Genomic DNA, 17,063 nt, shown 5'->3' on the forward strand with positions numbered 1-17,063 from the left:
CACAATCCCATGTCCTTGTTTGATTCCCAGGAGGAAGTTTTGGGCTGAGGACAAAGTGGGCAGAGCAGCAGATGGTGACAGGACAAGGGAGATGGTTTTAAACTGAAGGAGAGGAGATTTAGGGGGGATATTGGGAAGGAATTCCTGGCTGGGAAGGTGGACAGGGACTGGGATGGATTTCCCAGAGCAGCTGTGGCTGCCCCATCCCTGGGAGTGTCCAAGGTCAGGTTGGAGCACCCTGGGACAGTGGGAGGTGTCCCTGGAACTGGATGACCTTTAAGGTCCCTTCCAACCCAAACCATTCAAGGATTCAGGATCAGATAAAAAGGGATTTAATTCAGACCAAAGGGTTCCATTGATGGCTTTTGACCTGAGTCATCAATTCAAGAAGCCAAACCTTTGTTTTGGTGGGTTTGGGAGTTTCTGTGACAGAACAACAGGGGATGGAGGAGAAGGAGGAGACAGGCAGGGGAAGGGAGGTTTGGGTGGGATCTTGGGAAGGAATTCCTGGCTGGGAGGGTGGGCAGGGACTGGGATGGATTTCCCAGAGCAGCTGTGGCTGCCCCATCCCCAACAGGGGATGGAGGACAAGGAGAAGACAGGCAGGTGAAGGAAGGTTTGGGTGGGATCTTGGGAAGGAATTCCTGGCTGGGAGGGTGGGCAGGGACTGGGATGGATTTCCCAGAGCAGCTGTGGCTGCCCCATCCCTGGGAGTGTCCAAGGCCTGGTTGGAGCACCCTGGGACAGTGGGAGGTGTCCCTGCCCATGGCAGGGGTGGCACTGGATGATCTTTAAGGTCCCTTCTAACCCAAACCATTCCATAATTCTATGTCCAACCCCTCGAGTTCTCTGTTTTGCTTCACAAAGTTCACATAATGTGGGAATTTCGTACTTTTGCCACCTTTGGTGACATCAGCTGATCCTGCCCAGGGTTTCTTCACCAGCTGAGCTTTGTGCAGGGCAGGGGTGACACACTCTCAGCTGGCTGTGCTCACATCCTCTGGTGATGCATCTTTGCTGGGAGCTGAGGCTGGGAAAGGAGGAACCTGCTGGGCTTTGCTCACGTGGCTTTGCTCCCAACTTCCACTTTGAGCAACTGCCCTGGGTGACGCAGCTGGTGACACAGAGCCAGCAGGGCACTGTCCTGCCAGGAAAGGAGCAGCCCCAGAGCTCTGCTCAGGCATGGCTGGCACGGCCCTGCAGGGCTGGGCAGCACCTTGGACCCCCCAGATGTGCAGGTTGAGGCCCCTGGGCAGGAGAGTGGTAAGAGGATGGGAGGAGATGCTTTGCTTCATCCCCTGGGAGATTCTCTGCTGGGAGAACAGACCTGGCACTGAGCAGGATTAAAGCAAGAAATTTAGGGCCTCTCCAGGCATTGTGACCCACCTGAGAAGATCTTGCCTTTGGAGCATCAGGAAAAACGGGCTGTAGCTTTGGTGGTCTCTGTGACAACAGGAGCTGTTTGGTCTCTTCCTCCTCTTCCAACATTTTTGGGGACAGCAGCAGCCCCTGGATGTGCTGCCAAGAGCAGAAGAGGCTGATGGTTTGCCAGGAGCACCAAAATCTTGGGAGATAAAGCCATGGGATTGGCCAGATGGGAAAAGACCTCAGAGATCTTCATGTCCCATCGATGCTCCTCGTGCAGTGGGGTTGATTTGTGCCTTCTGGTTTGTCTGCAGGACATGTGTGTGGCTGAAGCTGCAGCCTCTCTGCTCCAGGTGGAGGAGACCTTCTCAGCATGCCTGGCACGGATAGATGCCCTGGTGCTCAAGCCTCTGCTGCAGGCAGGTAAGTCACAGGGCACTGGCTTTGTCTGCAGTGCCCACCTTGAGCCCCTGGCACAGCTTTGGGGGGATGGAAAGTGGAAACTCCACGTCTGGAGCTCTTTTGTTGGAGTCTTTTGTGGAGGTGTTTGAGCTGGTGAGGTCTCTGGGGTGTCCATGGTCTTTCAGGACTGTGGTTCTGTGGGGGTTTGGGAGGACCATGCCCGTTTTAACCCCCTGCACACTCAGTGCCAGGCTGGTTCTGGGACTCCAAAATGAATCTCACTCCAACATGACCCCAAAACTGGTCCCATCCTCCCTGCTCTGGTCCCGTGCCCATCCCTGAAGGTCCAACCTGTGGGTGCAGGTTCTGAGCTGGCAGGAAATCAGAGCAGCTCCACTGGAATAACAAACCCAGGGAAATATTCCCAAGCCTGTCTGGCCCAAAGTGGTGGGACTGGATTGGGCACGGGGGTGGTTCCCTCTCGTGTCACTGCGGTTTGGTCTCTACTCCAAGGACACTGGGAATGTTCTTTGGGAAGGGGAAGAGAATTTCCATCTGGTGCTCCTGTCTGAGCATCACAGAGTTCATGGAGTGGTTTGGGATGGGAGGGAGTGGGACAGGTTTAGTTAGGCCAGGCTTTAGTTTCTTGTGTTTCTGTATTAGATGTAGGAAGGGACACAGGCCATGGGTGGTCAGCTGAGTTTGGGGACACAGGCTGAGGGTGACAATGGATTGGTCAGCTGGCCTGGGGACACAGGCTGAGTGTGGCCATGGGTGGTCAGCTGGCCTGGGGACAGCGTTTGGCCATGGATGGTCAGCTGGCCTGGGGACAGAGTTTGGCCATGGATGGTCAGCTGACCTGGGGACAGAGTTTGGCCATGGATGGTCAGCTGACCTGGGGACAGAGTTTGGCCATGGATGGTCGGCTGACTTGGGGACAGAGTTTGGCCATGGATGGTCAGCTGGCCTGGGGACAGAGTTTGGCCCTGGGTGCTCAGCTGGCCTGGGGACACAGGCTGAGTGTGGCCATGGATGGTCAGCTGGCCTGGGGACAGAGTTTGGCCATGGGTGCTCAGCTGGCCTGGGGACACAGGCTGAGTGTGGCCATGGATGGTCAGCTGGCCTGGGGACAGAGGCTGAGTGTGGCCATGGGTGGTCAGCTGGCTTCGGGACACAGGCTGATTGTGACCATGGATGGTCAGCTGGCCTGGGGACACAGGCTGAGTGTGACCATGGATGGTCAGCTGAGTTTGGGGACACGGGCTGAGTGTGGCCATGGATGGTCAGCTGGCCTGGGGGCACAGGCTGAGTGTGGCCATGGGTGGTCATCTGGCCTGGGGACAGAGGTTGGCCATGGGTGGTCAGCTGACCTGGGGACAGAGGTTGGCCATGGGTGGTCAGCTGGCCTGGGGACAGAGTTTGGCCATGGATGGTCAGCTGGCCTGGGGACAGAGTTTGGCCATGGGTGCTCAGCTGGCCTGGGGACAGAGGCTGAGTGTGGCCATGGATGGTCAGCTGGCCTGGGGACAGAGGCTGAGTGTGGCCATGGGTGGTCAGCTGGCCTGGGAACAGAGGCTGAGTGTGGCCATGGGTGGTCAGCTGGCCTGGGAACAGAGGCTGAGTGTGGCCATGGATGGTCAGCTGGCCTGGGGACAGAGGCTGAGTGTGGCCATGGGTGGTCAGCTGGCTTCGGGACACAGGCTGATTGTGACCATGGATGGTCAGCTGGCCTGGGGACACAGGCTGAGTGTGACCATGGATGGTCAGCTGAGTTTGGGGACACGGGCTGAGTGTGGCCATGGATGGTCAGCTGGCCTGGGGGCACAGGCTGAGTGTGGCCATGGGTGGTAATCTGGCCTGGGGACGGAGTTTGGCCATGGGTACTCAGCTGGCCTGGGGACAGAGGTTGGCCATGGGTGGTCAGCTGGCTTGGGGACACAGGCTGAGTTTGGCCATGGATGGTCAGCTGGCCTGGGGACAGAGGTTGGCCTTGGATGGTCAGCTGGCCTGGGGACAGAGGTTGGCCCTGGGTGCTCAGCTGGCCTGGGGACAGGCTGTCACCTGAGTTTAACTGACCAAAGAGAACATTCCACACCACCTGACACCAAGGCAGGTCTAAAAGGAGCAGGGAGGAGGTGCCCTGTGTCTCTCTCATGGCCTCCATCCTCAGGAGGTGCCATCCTGTGTGCCAGGGCCTGGGCCCTCCTCGCTGCATTTCTGGGGAAGGAGCTGCTTTTCTGTTGGCCTCACTCTTGTGTGTGCCTGTATATTGTTTTATTTTATTTTATTTCTTCTTTCCTGTGTAAAATATAATCTGCCTTATGGCAAATTGTAGTTTTGTAGGGTTTTTTTTTCTTTCCTTCCCCCTCTGGGGAGAAGGGGCTGCCATGGACTGGGTGAATCCTTGGCACAGGGACCTTAAAGCTCCTCTCACTCCACCCCCTGCCATGGGCAGGGACACCTCCCACTGTCCCAGGTTGCTCCAACCTGCCCTTGGACACTCCCAGGGATGGAGCAGCCACAGCTGCTCTGGGAAATCCATCCCAGTCCCTGCCCACCCTCCCAGCCAGGAATCCCTTCCCAATATCCCACCCAAACCTTCCTTCCCCTGCCTGTCTCCTCCTTCTCCTCCATCCCCTGTTGTTCTGTCACAAAAACTCCCAAACCCACCAAAACAAAGGTTTGGCTTCTTGAGTCAATAACTCAGGTCAAAAGCCATCAATGGAACCCTTTGGTCTGAATTAAATCCCTTTTTATCTAATCCTGAATCCTTGAATGGTTTGGGTTGGAAGGGACCTTAAAGGTCATCCAGTTCCAGGGACACCTCCCACTGTCCCAGGGTGCTCCAGCCTGACCTTGGACACTCCCAGGGCTGGGGCAGCCACAGCTGCTCTGGGAAATCCATCCCAGTCCCTGCCCACCCTCCCAGCCAGGAATTCCTTCCCAATATCCCACCTAAATCTCCACTTTTTCAGTGGGAAGCCATTCCCTGTGTCCTGTCCCTCCCTCCCTTGTCCCCAGTCCCTCTCCAGCTCTCCTGGAGCCCCTTCAGGCCCTGCCAGGGGCTCTCAGGTGTTCCTGGAGCCTTCTCTTCTCCAGGCTGGACAATCCCAACCCTCTCAGCTGCTCCAGCCCTCTGGTCCTCCTGGTGCCTCCCTGCTCTCATTCCTATTGGAATTCAGACATTTTCAGGCTGGCAAACCAAAGACAAGTTTGCAGGTGGAGCTTCCAAGATAAGAATGGAATTTGTCTGGAGACCTTGAGCTGGTGCAGAAGAAATGAAGCTGCAGAAACTCCACGGAGTGACATCAACAGAGCTCTTTTATAAAGTTAAAATAAGTTGCATTAAGGCTGTTTAGATCCAGCAACGTTTAGGAAATGGGTATTATTTAATAATTAGCTATGGCTGTGTGATGTTGGATGGTTTGCAAGGGGTGTGTAGGTTTTAAGATTGTGGGAAACTGTGTGAAAAGATAGTTCTGAATGTAGACCCTCCTGAAACTTGAATATTCTTGGGCAAGAATAGTTTAAATATTGTTGATGTAAACAGAGTTGTTCCCTTTTTCCTTCTTCTGCTCCTCTTCCCTTCTCTCCACAACCACCCAGGAACTGTAACCCACGATGGAGAGGACTGAGAAATAAACTACCAGAAAAAACCTCATAAAATTAGACACAATCAAGTGATTTATTTAACAGGGGTTGGAGCCCCTGAAAAGCCCCTAAAAGGCTCAGTTGAGACCTGTCTGTGGAGTTCAGTCATCGTGACACTTTCCCATGACATAAATGTGCTTTATACTGGAACTTGAGGCTGAGGATTGGATATAGGCACAGAATCCCACGAGCCAAGGCTTTCTCACAGTGTTTCCCCCCCTCCCTCACCTTTTCCTCAAAGAGCCCAATGACCAGAAGGGGAAGGAGCTCTTCAAGCTCTTCATGCTCCTCAACGATCGATTCCAAGCCCTGTGGAACCTCACGGAGGAAAACCATCGGCTCCTGAAACAGAAACGCAGCAGCTGCGAGTCCTTCTGCATCCAGGACATCTACACCATCTGGAAAGGGGACCTGTTCCTCAGCCTCTACATCCAGTAAGTGCAGAGGCACCTTGGAACAATGTCAGGGACCAAATGGATCAGGGATGACTTTGTGGGAGCAAAGCTGGAGGTGTCAGCAGGGCCATCAGGCACAGGCAGGGTGAGAGCCCTGGGGGGGTGAGGAGAGAAATGTCCTTGGGCCCAGATGAGATGATGGGTTTGGTCCACGTTTGAATGCCTTTGGCAAGGGGGATGGATGATGGGAAGTGATGGATGTGATGTGGAAGTGATGGATAATGGGAAGTGCTGGGTGTGATGTGAGCAGTGCTGGGTGTGACGTTCTGGCCAGGTGGGGGTTGGACTCTTCTCCCGGGCACTCAGCAATAGGACAAGGGGGCATGATGGAGTCAGGCCACACCTTGAGTGTTGTGTTCAGTTCTGGGCCCCTCAGGTCAGGAAAGATCTTGAGGGGCTGGAGCGGGGCCAGAGAAGAGCAACGAGGCTGGAGAAGGGACTGGATGTGGCACTGAGTGTCCTCTTAAACACCTCCAGGGACAGAGAATCCACCATGTCTTGATCCAACCCCACTGTGATCACCAGCCCAGGGCACAGAGTGCCCTGGGCTGGTGATCACAGTGGGGTTGGATCAAGGGTTGGATCAAGGGTTGGATCAAGGACTGGATCAAGGGTTGGATTTGATGATCTCAGATGTCTCTTCCAACCCAACTGAGAAGAGCAACGAGGCTGGAGAAGGGACTGGAGCACAAGTGCTGTGGGGAGAGGCTGAGGGAGCTGGGGGTGTTCAGCCTGGAGAAGAGGAGGCTCAGAGGTGACCTCAGCACTGTCTGGAACTGCCTGAAGGGAAGTTCTGGCCAGGTGGGGGTTGGTCTCTTCTCCCAGGCACTCAGCAATAGGACAAGGGGGCACGATGGGCTCAAGCTCTGCCAGGGGAAATTGAAGTTGGAGATCAGAAGAAATTCTTTGCAGAGAGAGTGCTCAGGGATTGGAATGGGCTGCCCAGAGAGGGGGTGGATTCCCCATCCCTGGAGGTTTTTCAGCTGAGCTTGGCCGTGGCACTGAGTGCCATGATCTGGTAAAGGGACTGGAGTTGGCCCAAGGGTTGGACTTGATGATCTGGGAGGTCTTTTCCAACCCAATCCATTCTGTGATTCTGTGATTCTGTGCTGTGAGAAGGGATGGAAGTGGTGTTAGAAGGGATGGAAGTGGTGTTAGAAGGGATGGATGTGATGTGAGAAGGGATGGGTGTGACGTCAGAAGGGATGGGTGTGACGTGAGAAGGGATGGATGTGACGTGAGAAGGGATGGATGTGACGTGAGAAGGGATGGGTGTGACGTCAGAAGGGATGGGTGTGACGTCAGAAGGGATGGGTGTGACATCAGAAGGGATGGGTGTGATGTCAGAAGGGATGGATATGACATCAGAAGGGATGGATGTGATGTGGAATTGATGCTGTTCCCATTACCAATCCCATCTGCTGCCCTTTGGTCTGCAACCCAAACTCAGGTATTTACTGGGGGCTCCATAGCAGGAGTTGATGTCCCACCATCAAACATCTGAGGTGACATCAAGGCCAGAAACTCTTCAACCCCTCACTCATCATGTGGGCCACAAATGTGGCCAGCTGGGCTTGACCATCTGTGCAGTCTGGGATGGACACGCTGGATCCTGGAATGCCCCTCATCCTGCCATGCTTTGGGTGGATTTGGGGCATGTGGAAGGGAGGAAGGACTACCCTTGTCTTGTTCTCCCTGGGACATGACTTTAGTAGTGGGAGAAGGGTTTGGAGCAACCTGAGTTTCCATTTGGGATCCCACCGGGGGAATTAAAGCTGGTTTGCCCCAGGCAAGTGCAAAGTGCAAACTTGGGCTGAGGTTTCCGGTGACAAAAAGGAGAAGTTTATCTTAAGATCTTATTTCCCTTCCCTTTGAAATTAAAACCAGCCTTTGTTGGGAGTCCTGTTAGAAGCAAGAAGGAGGTGGTTCCTCCCGATCCTCACTGGAATGGCAGAGGGGGAAGGAAAGCTGCAGGTCAGGGGCCTGAAAATCAGCTGTAAACGGGTGTCCCTGAGAGCTGGAATAAATGATAATTAGTGTGGAGGTTCTGCACGACTCAACTGCGAACACCACGAGAAAAACATGTGGCACTTGTTGGGAAAATAGAGCTGGAACTCCCTCTAGTGTGAGATGGGAGACATTGGCCAGGGACACCTCGGGGGGAATTTACCATCAGTGACAGAGACCTGATACTGTCACACCACCCCAGGATGGTTTGGGTTGGGAGGGACCTTTCCTACAATGCCAGGATGGTTTGGGTTGGGAGGGACCTTTCCTACAGTGCCAGGATGGTTTGGGTTGGGAGAGACCTTTCATAGAATCCCAGGATGGTTTGGGCTGGGAGGGACCTTTCATAGAATCCCAGGATGGTTTGGGCTGGGAGGGACCTTTCCTACAATCCCAGGATGGTTTGGGTTGGGAGGGACCTTTCCTACCATCCCAGGATGGTTTGGGTTGGGAGGGACCTTTCCTACAATCCCAGGATGGTTTGGGTTGGGAGGGACCTTTCCTACAATCCCAGGATGGTTTGGGTTGGGAGGGACCTTTCCTACAGTGCCAGGATGGTTTGGGTTGGGAGGGACCTTTCCTACAATGCCAGGATGGTTTGGGTTGGGAGGGACCTTTCCTACAGTGCCAGGATGGTTTGGGTTGGGAGGGACCTTTCCTACCATCCCAGGATGGTTTGGGTTGGGAGGGACCTTTCCTACAATGCCAGGATAGTTTGGGTTTGGAGGGACTTTTCATACCATCCCAGGATGGTTTGGGCTGAGAGGGACCTTTCATAGAGTCCCAGGATAGTTTGGGTTTGGAGGGACCTTTCATACCATCCCAGCATGGTTTGGGTTGGGAGGGACTGTAAATCCCAACCAGTCCCACCCCCTGCCATGGGCAGGGACACCTCCCACTGTCCCAGGGACACCTCCCACTGTCCCAGGGTGCTCCAACCTGGCCTTGGACACTCCCAGGGCTGGGGCAGCCACAGCTGCTCTGGGAAATCCATCCCAGTCCCTGCCCACCCTCCCAGCCAGGAATTCCTTCCCAATATCCCACCTATCCCTGCTCTGCTCCAGTTTGGAGCCTTTACCTTAAGCTCAGCCTTTACCTTAAGCTCAGCCTTTACCTTAAGCTCAGCCTTTGCAGATTTGCTCTCCAGCACTTGCCAGGTTTTCCTTCTGCTTTCGCTAATCCCAGGATGAGTTAAACTTCCTGTAACAACCCAAGTGCAACAGGGCAGATAAACCAAGGAACAGGGAAAGGGGACACAAGGATTGAGCCAAGGTGGCAAGTGCAGCACCTCCATCTCTCCTGGGGGTCCCTTGGAAAGGTGGACATGGCATGACATTTCCAAATGAGCTTCTTCTCCCTGTCACCAAATCATTTGGGCTGGAAAAGACCTCCAAGGTCATCAAGTCCAACCTTGGAGCAAACACCACCATAGCAACTGAACCACAAACCATCAGCCACGCTTTGAGCTGTGAGATTTCCTCTCTTCCCCCTTTGTGGGAGTAGAGGAACCACCCAGCAGTTTCAGCCCTCACCACTGGTGTCCATCTCCACCTCAGCTCACGTGTCCTGGTTATTCTTTTCTTGCCCACAGGTATTTTGTCACCTTTGCAAACTATGTGGTGGTCCACGGCTTCGAACACGTCACCAAGAGCAAAAGGTCAGTGGGGTGAGGGACACCAGCTGGAGGGGCTGGTGGGACCACAGGGGTGTTGGTTGGGTTGGACACCAACTGGAGTGACCAGCACTGACCATGACACCGCAGTGGGACCCTGCAGCCACTGGGGAGAGGTTCCAGGGAATCAGAGGATTCCAAAATGGTTTGGGTGGGAAGGGAACTTAAAGCCCAGCCAGTCCCACCCTGTGCCATGGGCAGGGACACCTCCCACCAGCCCAGGATACTCCAACCTGGCCCTGGACACTCCCAGGGCTGGGGCAGCCACAGCTGCTCTGCCCAACCTGTGCCAGGGCCTGCCCACCCTCCCAGGGAAGAAATTCCTCCCAATGTCCCACCTGAAGCTACTCCCTGTCAGTTTGAAGCCCTTCTCTCCTTCTCCTGTCACTCCACGTTCTTGAAGAAAGTCCCTCTCCATCTTCCCTGGCTTCCATTCAGCTCCAAAAAAGAATCCCAGAATGGTTGGGGTTGTAGGGACCTCAAAGCTCTTCCAGTGCCACCCCCTGCCATGGGCAGGGACACCTCCCACTGTCCCAGGGACACCTCCCACTGTCCCAGGTTACTCCAACCTGGCCCTGGACACTCTCAGGGATGGGGCAGCCACAGCTGCTCTGGGAAATCCATCCCAGTCCCTGCCCACCTTCCCAGGGAAGAAATTCCTCCCAATATCCCACCTGAAGCTACTCCCTGTCAGTTTGAAGCCCTTCCCTCCTTCTCCTGTCACTCCACGTTCTTGCAGAAAGTCCCTCTCTGTCTTCCCTGTGGCTTCCCTTCAGCTCCAAAAAAGAATCCCAGAATGGTTTGGGTTGGGAGGGACCTTCAAGAACATCAGTGCCACCCCCTGCCATGGGCAGGGACACCTCCCACCAGCCCAGGATACTCCAACCTGGCCCTGGACACTCCCAGGGCTGGGGCAGCCACAGCTGCTCTGGGAAATCCATCCCAGTCCCTCCCCACCCTCCCAGGGAAGAAATTCCTCCCAATATCCCACCTGAAGCTACTCCCTGTCAGTTTGAAGCCCTTCCCTCCTTCTCTTGTCACTCCACGTTCTTGAAGAAAGTCCCTCTCCATCTTCCCTGGCTTCCTTTCAGCTCCAAAAAAGAATCCCAGAGTGGTTGGGGTTGTAGGGACCTCAAAGCTCTTCCAGTGCCACCCCCTGCCATGGGCAGGGACACCTTCCACCAGCCCAGGTTACTCCAACCTGGCCCTGGACACTCCCAGGGCTGGGGCAGCCACAGCTGCTCTGCCCAACCTGTGCCAGGGCCTGCCCACCCTCCCAGGGAAGAAATTCCTCCCAATATCCCACCTGAAGCTACTCCCTGTCAGTTTGAAGCCCTTCCCTCCTTCTCCTGTCACTCCATGTTCTTGCAGAAAGTCCCTCTCCATCTTCCTTGTGGCTTCCCTTCAACTCCAAAAAAGAATCCCAGAATAGTTTGGGTTGGGAGGGACCTCAAAGCTCCTCCAGTGCCACCCCCTGCCATGGGCAGGGACACCTCCCACTGTCCCAGGGACACCTCCCACTGTCCCAGGTTACTCCAACCTGGCCCTGGACACTCCCAGGGATGGGACAGCCACAGCTGCTCTGGGAAATCCATCCCAGTCCCTGCCCACCCTCCCAGGGAAGAAATTCCTCCCAATATCCCACCTGAAGCTACTCCCTGTCAGTTTGAAGCCCTTCTCTCCTTCTCCTGTCACTCCATGTTCTTGCAGAAATCCCTCTCTATCTTCCCTGGCTTCCTTTCAGCTCCAAAAAACAATCCCAGAATGGTTTGGGTTGGAAGGGACCTCAAAGCTCCTCCAGTGCCACCCCCTGCCATGGGCAGGGACACCTCCCACTGTCCCAGGGTGCTCCAGCCTGGCCTTGGACACTCTCATGGATGGGACATTCTCTGTAGGTCTCTCTCCTACCCTTTCTGACCACACACAGCTCCTTTTTTGGGAGGAAAAGCTGTAAATTTGGCCTTTGGGGACCTTGGTGAGGGGTGGGACCTGAGAAAGGAGTCCATGGGAGTCTGGCAGGGAATCTCCACCGCTTTTCCTTGTCCTGGAGTCTCATGGAAAGAGCAGATGAAAACAAGACTGTTGGATCTTAGCAAATTCACAACCACTTGGTCATCTCCCTTCCAAGTCTTTCTCCCCTTTCTATGAGGGTGAGGTGGCACACCAAGTTTGGAAGGCAGTTTGCAGACAAACTGATTAATGAAGCTTGGTCTTAATTGCTCCCCTTGCAGTGAGGTCTGGAAGCTCCACAAGACGGTGCTGAAACAGTTCCTGGCAGACTTTACCTCTGAGACCTCCCTGGCCCTGGCCTTGCACACTGTCCTTCACAAACCCCTCCGAGATCACATCCAGCAGTACCTGCTGCTCCTCACCAAGCTCAACGAGGCCCTCAAGGAGGTGGGAAGCTTGATGTGATGTTCTTTGGGCTTACACTCACCCCTGATGGCTGGTGGGGCTTTAGGGATGAATCCAAAGCAGGATGGAAGGAAGATGATCTCCCGTGGGCAGATGAGGTGGGAATAACCAGCACTGGGGAAGCACAGCCCACCTGGAGGTCTCAAAGCAGCAAAGAGTGGCCTCTCCAGCACAGTGTGGGCTACTCATCATGGGGAACAGCAGCCAAAGGTCAAGTGACTGGCCGAGGGTTGCCCACTTCTGCTGGATTTAGGAGACATTCCTGGAAAAGGGGATTGGAGGGTTCATTCTCATGCCTGAACCAGAATCCTTAAGGTTGGAGAGGACCTCCAAGGTCAAGTCCAACCTTGGATCAAACCCCACTCTTCCCACTAAACCATGGCATGAAGTGCCACATCCTCTTGATTTTGAACTCTTCCAGGGGTGGTGACTCCAGGGGTGGTGACTCCAGGGGTGGTGACTCCAGCCCTTCCCAGATCAGCCTGTTCCAGGGTTTAACAACTGTAAGTGAAGAAAGTTCTCCCAATATCCAACCTGAACCTCCCTTGGCCCTGCCTTCTCCTACAGGGCTCTGAGAAGGACGTGGTCACCGGTGTCATCAAGGATTATGTGAAGTTGGACTCCTTCATCAGCCAAGTCCTGGATGAAGCCTGTTTCACCAAGGCCTTATGGAAGTCCCTGAGCTACAAGTTCACGGTGAGTCCTGGATGGAGAAGGGGGAACCTCTTCTGATAGGGGGTACCCCTTCTGAAAGGGGGTACCCCTTCTGAAAGGGGGAACCCCTTCTGAAAGGGGGTACCTCTTCTGATAGGGGGAACCTCTTCTGATAGGGGGAACCTCTTCTGAAAGGGGGTACCTCTTCTGAAAGGGGGTACCTCTTCTGAAAGGGGGAAACCTCTTCTGAAAGGGGGAAACCTCTTCTGATAGGGGAAACCTCTTCTGATAGGGGGAACCTCTTCTGAAAGGGGGTACCTCTTCTGATAGGGGGAACATCTTCTGATAGGGGGAACCCCTTCTGATAGGGGGAACATCTTCTGAAAGGGGGTACCTCTTCTGAAAGGGGGTACCTCTTCTGAAAGGGGATACCTCTTCTGAAAGGGAAACCTCTTCTGAAAGGGGGAACCTCTTCTGATAGGGGGAACCTCTTCTGAAAGGGAAACCTCTTCTGAAGGTCTCACATTTCTACATACCCACAGAAGGAATTTAATATGGATCAAGAATTTGAGGCTGGAATTCCACAGAGCAGGGCTGGGTGGAGGTGTTGGAGAAACCTGAGGGGGGTTTTAAAGTTGAGCTCTGGGTCCAGTTCTGCTCTTGCTGTCGGTTCAACCCCAGCTCAGATGGGCTCTGCAGGAGCTCTTGGCTTGAGTTGCATGTCCTGTCCCAACTCCTGGTGTTCCCTGGTGGTGTTGGTTGTTGTGTTGGTTTAAAGATAAACCAGCAGGAGAAATGAACCCAACACCAAAGAGATGATAAGTCAGAGCTACAATTTAATAACAATATTACAATCGATGCAATGGCACAAAGAGAAATTGGGTTTAACCCCCAAGCCCAGCAGTGGAACCCACCCCCTGGGGCACAAACACAGGGGGGTTTGGTGGCCCCTGTGCTGAGCCCCACGTGGTTCCCTCGAGGCCAAAGGAAAAGGAAGGGACAAACCTGTTGGTGCAGATGATGACACAGTCTGGGCCAGAGTGGTGGCTCCTCCTGGCCAGGGGCTGCTCCTCCTCTGGATCCCATGAGTGGTTCCAGAGGTCCCCAAACCCCCAGATTGTCTCCCCTCAGGTTTGGGTGGGAGCCCCCAGTGGCTCCCCCAGGGCAGGGAGTTCCACACTGGGGGATCTGACTCTGGCAGTCAGGGGGGAGTTTGGAATGGTTGGTGGCCCCTGGGCAGAGCTGAGCCCTCAGGTGGGTGTGGAGGTGCCAAGGAGTCCCTGCAGGGCAGTTCTCCCAGCTCCTCTGCCAGGCTTCTTTCCCAGCCAGCTCCCAGCCTGAGGGCTCAGCTGTGCCCTGGGCAGCTGCTGCCAATGGGCCCTTGGGAACAGTTGGTGGGCAATGAATGGAGGGTGGAGGATCCACAGCTTTGGTCACACCCACCCAGGGACAAACTGGTCCCACCTACTGAACTGGGACAGCTCTGCAGGAGCTCTTGGCTTGAGTTGCATGTCCTCCCCCAATTCCTGATGTTCCCTGGTGATGTTGGTCCTCCCTCCTGACCTCTGTGGTCCCCTGTGCAGGACATGCTCTGTGTTCCTGAACGGAGGCTGCTGGAGGACAGCAGGAACCTGCCCATCTCCACCAGCACCAATCGCTCCGACCGCGTCCTGCTCTTCGACGACGTCCTCGTGCTCCTCCAGGTGAGTCTGCAGCTCTCCACAGGGACTGGTTGCAGCAATGCCTGGCAAATTCAGGGACAGGCAAATCTGGGTTCCTCTGGTGCTGAAAACGCAGCAGAACTTGGCTGTTGGCAAAGCTTTGCCCCAAATCCAAATGGCCCTGGAGAGCAAAGGACAACCCAACTGGGAAGGAGAAGAGGAACCCACAGAACTTCCCTTGAGGAATGTGCCCCACAGGCACCTTTTGAGTGATCCAAGACCATTCCTGCAGGTGGTTTTGGTCCTTCCTTAGCCAAAGAGGTCCTGGTGGGTCAATGGTGTGATGCTGTGTGGGATTAAATAGGATCTTCCATGGTTGACTCTGGGAGTGGCACAACAGCAGATGCTGCAGGTGGTTTGGGGGCTGTTTGGGGTATTTTGGGGCAGACAGGGAGGGGTTTTGGGCTGTTTGGGGTATTTTGGGGCTGTTTGGGGTATTTTGGGGCAGACAGGGAGGTGTTTTGGGGTTGTTTGGGGTGTTTGGGGGCAGACAGGGAGGTGTTTTGGGGCTGTTTGGGGTATTTTGGGGCTGTTTGGGGTATTTTGGGGCAGACAGGGAGGTGTTTTGGGGCCGTTTGGGGTATTTTGGGGCCGTTTGGGGTATTTTGGGGCCGTTTGGGGTATTTTGGGGCCGTTTGGGGTATTTTGGGGCCGTTTGGGGTATTTTGGGGCTGTTTGGGGTATTTTGGGGCTGTTTGGGTTTTTTTGGGGCAGACAGGGAGGTGTTTTGGGGCCGTTTGGGGTATTTTGGGGCAGACAGGGAGGTGTTTTGGGGCTGTTTGGGGTATTTTGGGGCAGACAGGGAGGGGTTTTGGGGCTGTTTAGGATGTTTTGGGGCCGTTTGGGGTATTTTGGGGCAGACAGGGAGGAGTTTTGGGGTCATTTGGGGTATTTTGGGGCTGTTTGTGGTGTTTTGGGGCCGTTTGGGGTATTTTGGGGCCGTTTGGGGTATTTTGGGGCAGACAGGGAGGAGTTTTGGGGCTGTTTGGGGTATTTTGGGGCTTTTTGGGGTATTTTGGGGCAGACAGGGAGGAGTTTTGGGGCCGTTTGGGGTATTTTGGGGCAGACAGGGAGGTGTTTTGGGGCCGTTTGGGGTATTTTGGGGCCGTTTGGGGTATTTTGGGGCCGTTTGGGGTATTTTGGGGCAGACAGGGAGGTGTTTTGGGGCCGTTTGGGGTGTTTTGGGGCCGTTTGGGGTATTTTGGGGCTGTTTGGGGTGTTTTGGGGCAGACAGGGAGGTGTTTTGGGGCTGTTTGTGGATCACAAAGGTGCTGCCAGTGTTCCTCTGCCACCCAATAGACTGACAGAGTAGGGACAAAGTGAGACCTTTCCACCAATAACTGGAACATCTTCTCCCTTTTGTTCCAGGGAAACAGTTTCCAGAGTTTTGACCTGAAACTCGTGTGGGTGGATGAAAACTGTGGAGAGAAATCAGCTCCAGGACTGTGAGTGAGAAATTTCCACTTGGGGGTCCACAAAAAAGAACAAAAAATGTTCAAGTTGATTGTGAAACTGTGAGAAAATGGTTCAGAACTTTGGGTCATCTCCTTCCCAACCAGCTTTGGGTTTGGGCTGTGGTTGATTGAGGAACCTCTTGGGTGGGGTCACATCAGCCTGGGCTTTGCTCACCTTTGCTGGCAGACTGGAATCCCAGAATCACTGAGGTTGGAAAAGCCCTCCAAGGTCATCCAGCCCACCCTGTGCCCGATGCCCACCTTGGCACAGCCCTGCCAGCCCATGGAGCCCACCCTGTGTCCTATGCCCACCTTGGCAAAGCTCTCCCAACCCCTGGAGCCCACCCTGTGCCCGATGCCCACCTTGGCACAGCCCTGCCAGCCCATGGAGCCCACCCTGTGCCCAATGCCCACCTTGGCAAAGCCCTCCCAGCCCCTGGAGCCCACCCTGTGCCCGATGCCCACCTTGGCAAAGCCCTCCCAGCCCCAGGAGCCCACCCTGTTCCCGATGCCCACCTTGGCAAAGCCCTGCCAGCCCCAGGAGCCCACCCTGTTCCCAATGCCCACCTTGGCAAAGCCCTCCCAGCCCCAGGAGCCCACCCTGTTCCCAATGCCCACCTTGGCAAAGCCCTCCCAGCCCCAGGAGCCCACCCTGTTCCCAATGCCCACCTTGGCAAAGCCCTGCCAGCCCATGGACCCCACCCTGTGCCCGATGCCCACCTTGGCAAAGCCCTCCCAGCCCCTGGGCCCACCCTGTGCCCGATGCCCACCTTGTCCCCCAGCCCAGAGCTCTGAGTGCCACGGCCAGTCCTGCCTTGGGCACCTCCAGGGCTGGGCACTCCCAACCTCCTTGAGCAGCCCCTTCCAATGCTTGACCACTCTTTCCATGAGGAAATTCCTCCTGGTGTCCAGCCTGGACCTCCCCTGGCACAGCTTGAGGCCATTTCCTCTCATCCTGTCTCCAGCTGCCAATCAATAATTAAATGATGTAGATGATTAACAAAGATGAGTTGCCCTGTTGAGTGTCTCTCCAGAAGATAAAACCAAGTGTGAAAGCACCATCCTGGAGGGGAAGGGGAGAGCAGGAGGTGCTGCTGGGCTGGGAGATGTGTCCTCACAGCCTCTGTCCTGCCTTCTGCCTCCCAGGCACTGGCTGCGTGTGACAACCCCAGAGGAGACCTTCTTCCTCTCTGCCAAGGACCTGCAGGTGAAGGTCAGTCTTGGTGACTTGTTCACCTCTTTGTTATTTAAAGCAGAATGACCAGCA

General features: G+C 55.0%; 1 protein-coding gene across 1 annotated transcript in view; it reads left to right on the forward strand.

The window, feature by feature from the left end:
• Positions 1-1,179: 1,179 nt before the first annotated feature.
• Positions 1,180-17,063, forward strand: part of ALS2CL (ALS2 C-terminal like) — a 45,257-nt gene continuing 29,373 nt past the window's right edge. Inside the window, exons 1-9 of the mRNA XM_071560013.1 lie at positions 1,180-1,263; positions 1,680-1,788; positions 5,660-5,852; positions 9,472-9,537; positions 11,784-11,949; positions 12,535-12,663; positions 14,205-14,324; positions 15,711-15,787; positions 16,943-17,009. Coding sequence (XP_071416114.1) covers positions 1,183-1,263; positions 1,680-1,788; positions 5,660-5,852; positions 9,472-9,537; positions 11,784-11,949; positions 12,535-12,663; positions 14,205-14,324; positions 15,711-15,787; positions 16,943-17,009 — 1,008 coding nt within the window. The 5' untranslated portion in view covers positions 1,180-1,182. The remainder of the gene's footprint in view (positions 1,264-1,679; positions 1,789-5,659; positions 5,853-9,471; positions 9,538-11,783; positions 11,950-12,534; positions 12,664-14,204; positions 14,325-15,710; positions 15,788-16,942; positions 17,010-17,063) is intronic.

The sequence above is a fragment of the Pithys albifrons genome, chromosome 7 (assembly GCF_047495875.1).
Source record: "Pithys albifrons albifrons isolate INPA30051 chromosome 7, PitAlb_v1, whole genome shotgun sequence".
In the NCBI taxonomy this organism is placed as follows: Eukaryota; Metazoa; Chordata; class Aves; order Passeriformes; family Thamnophilidae; genus Pithys; species Pithys albifrons.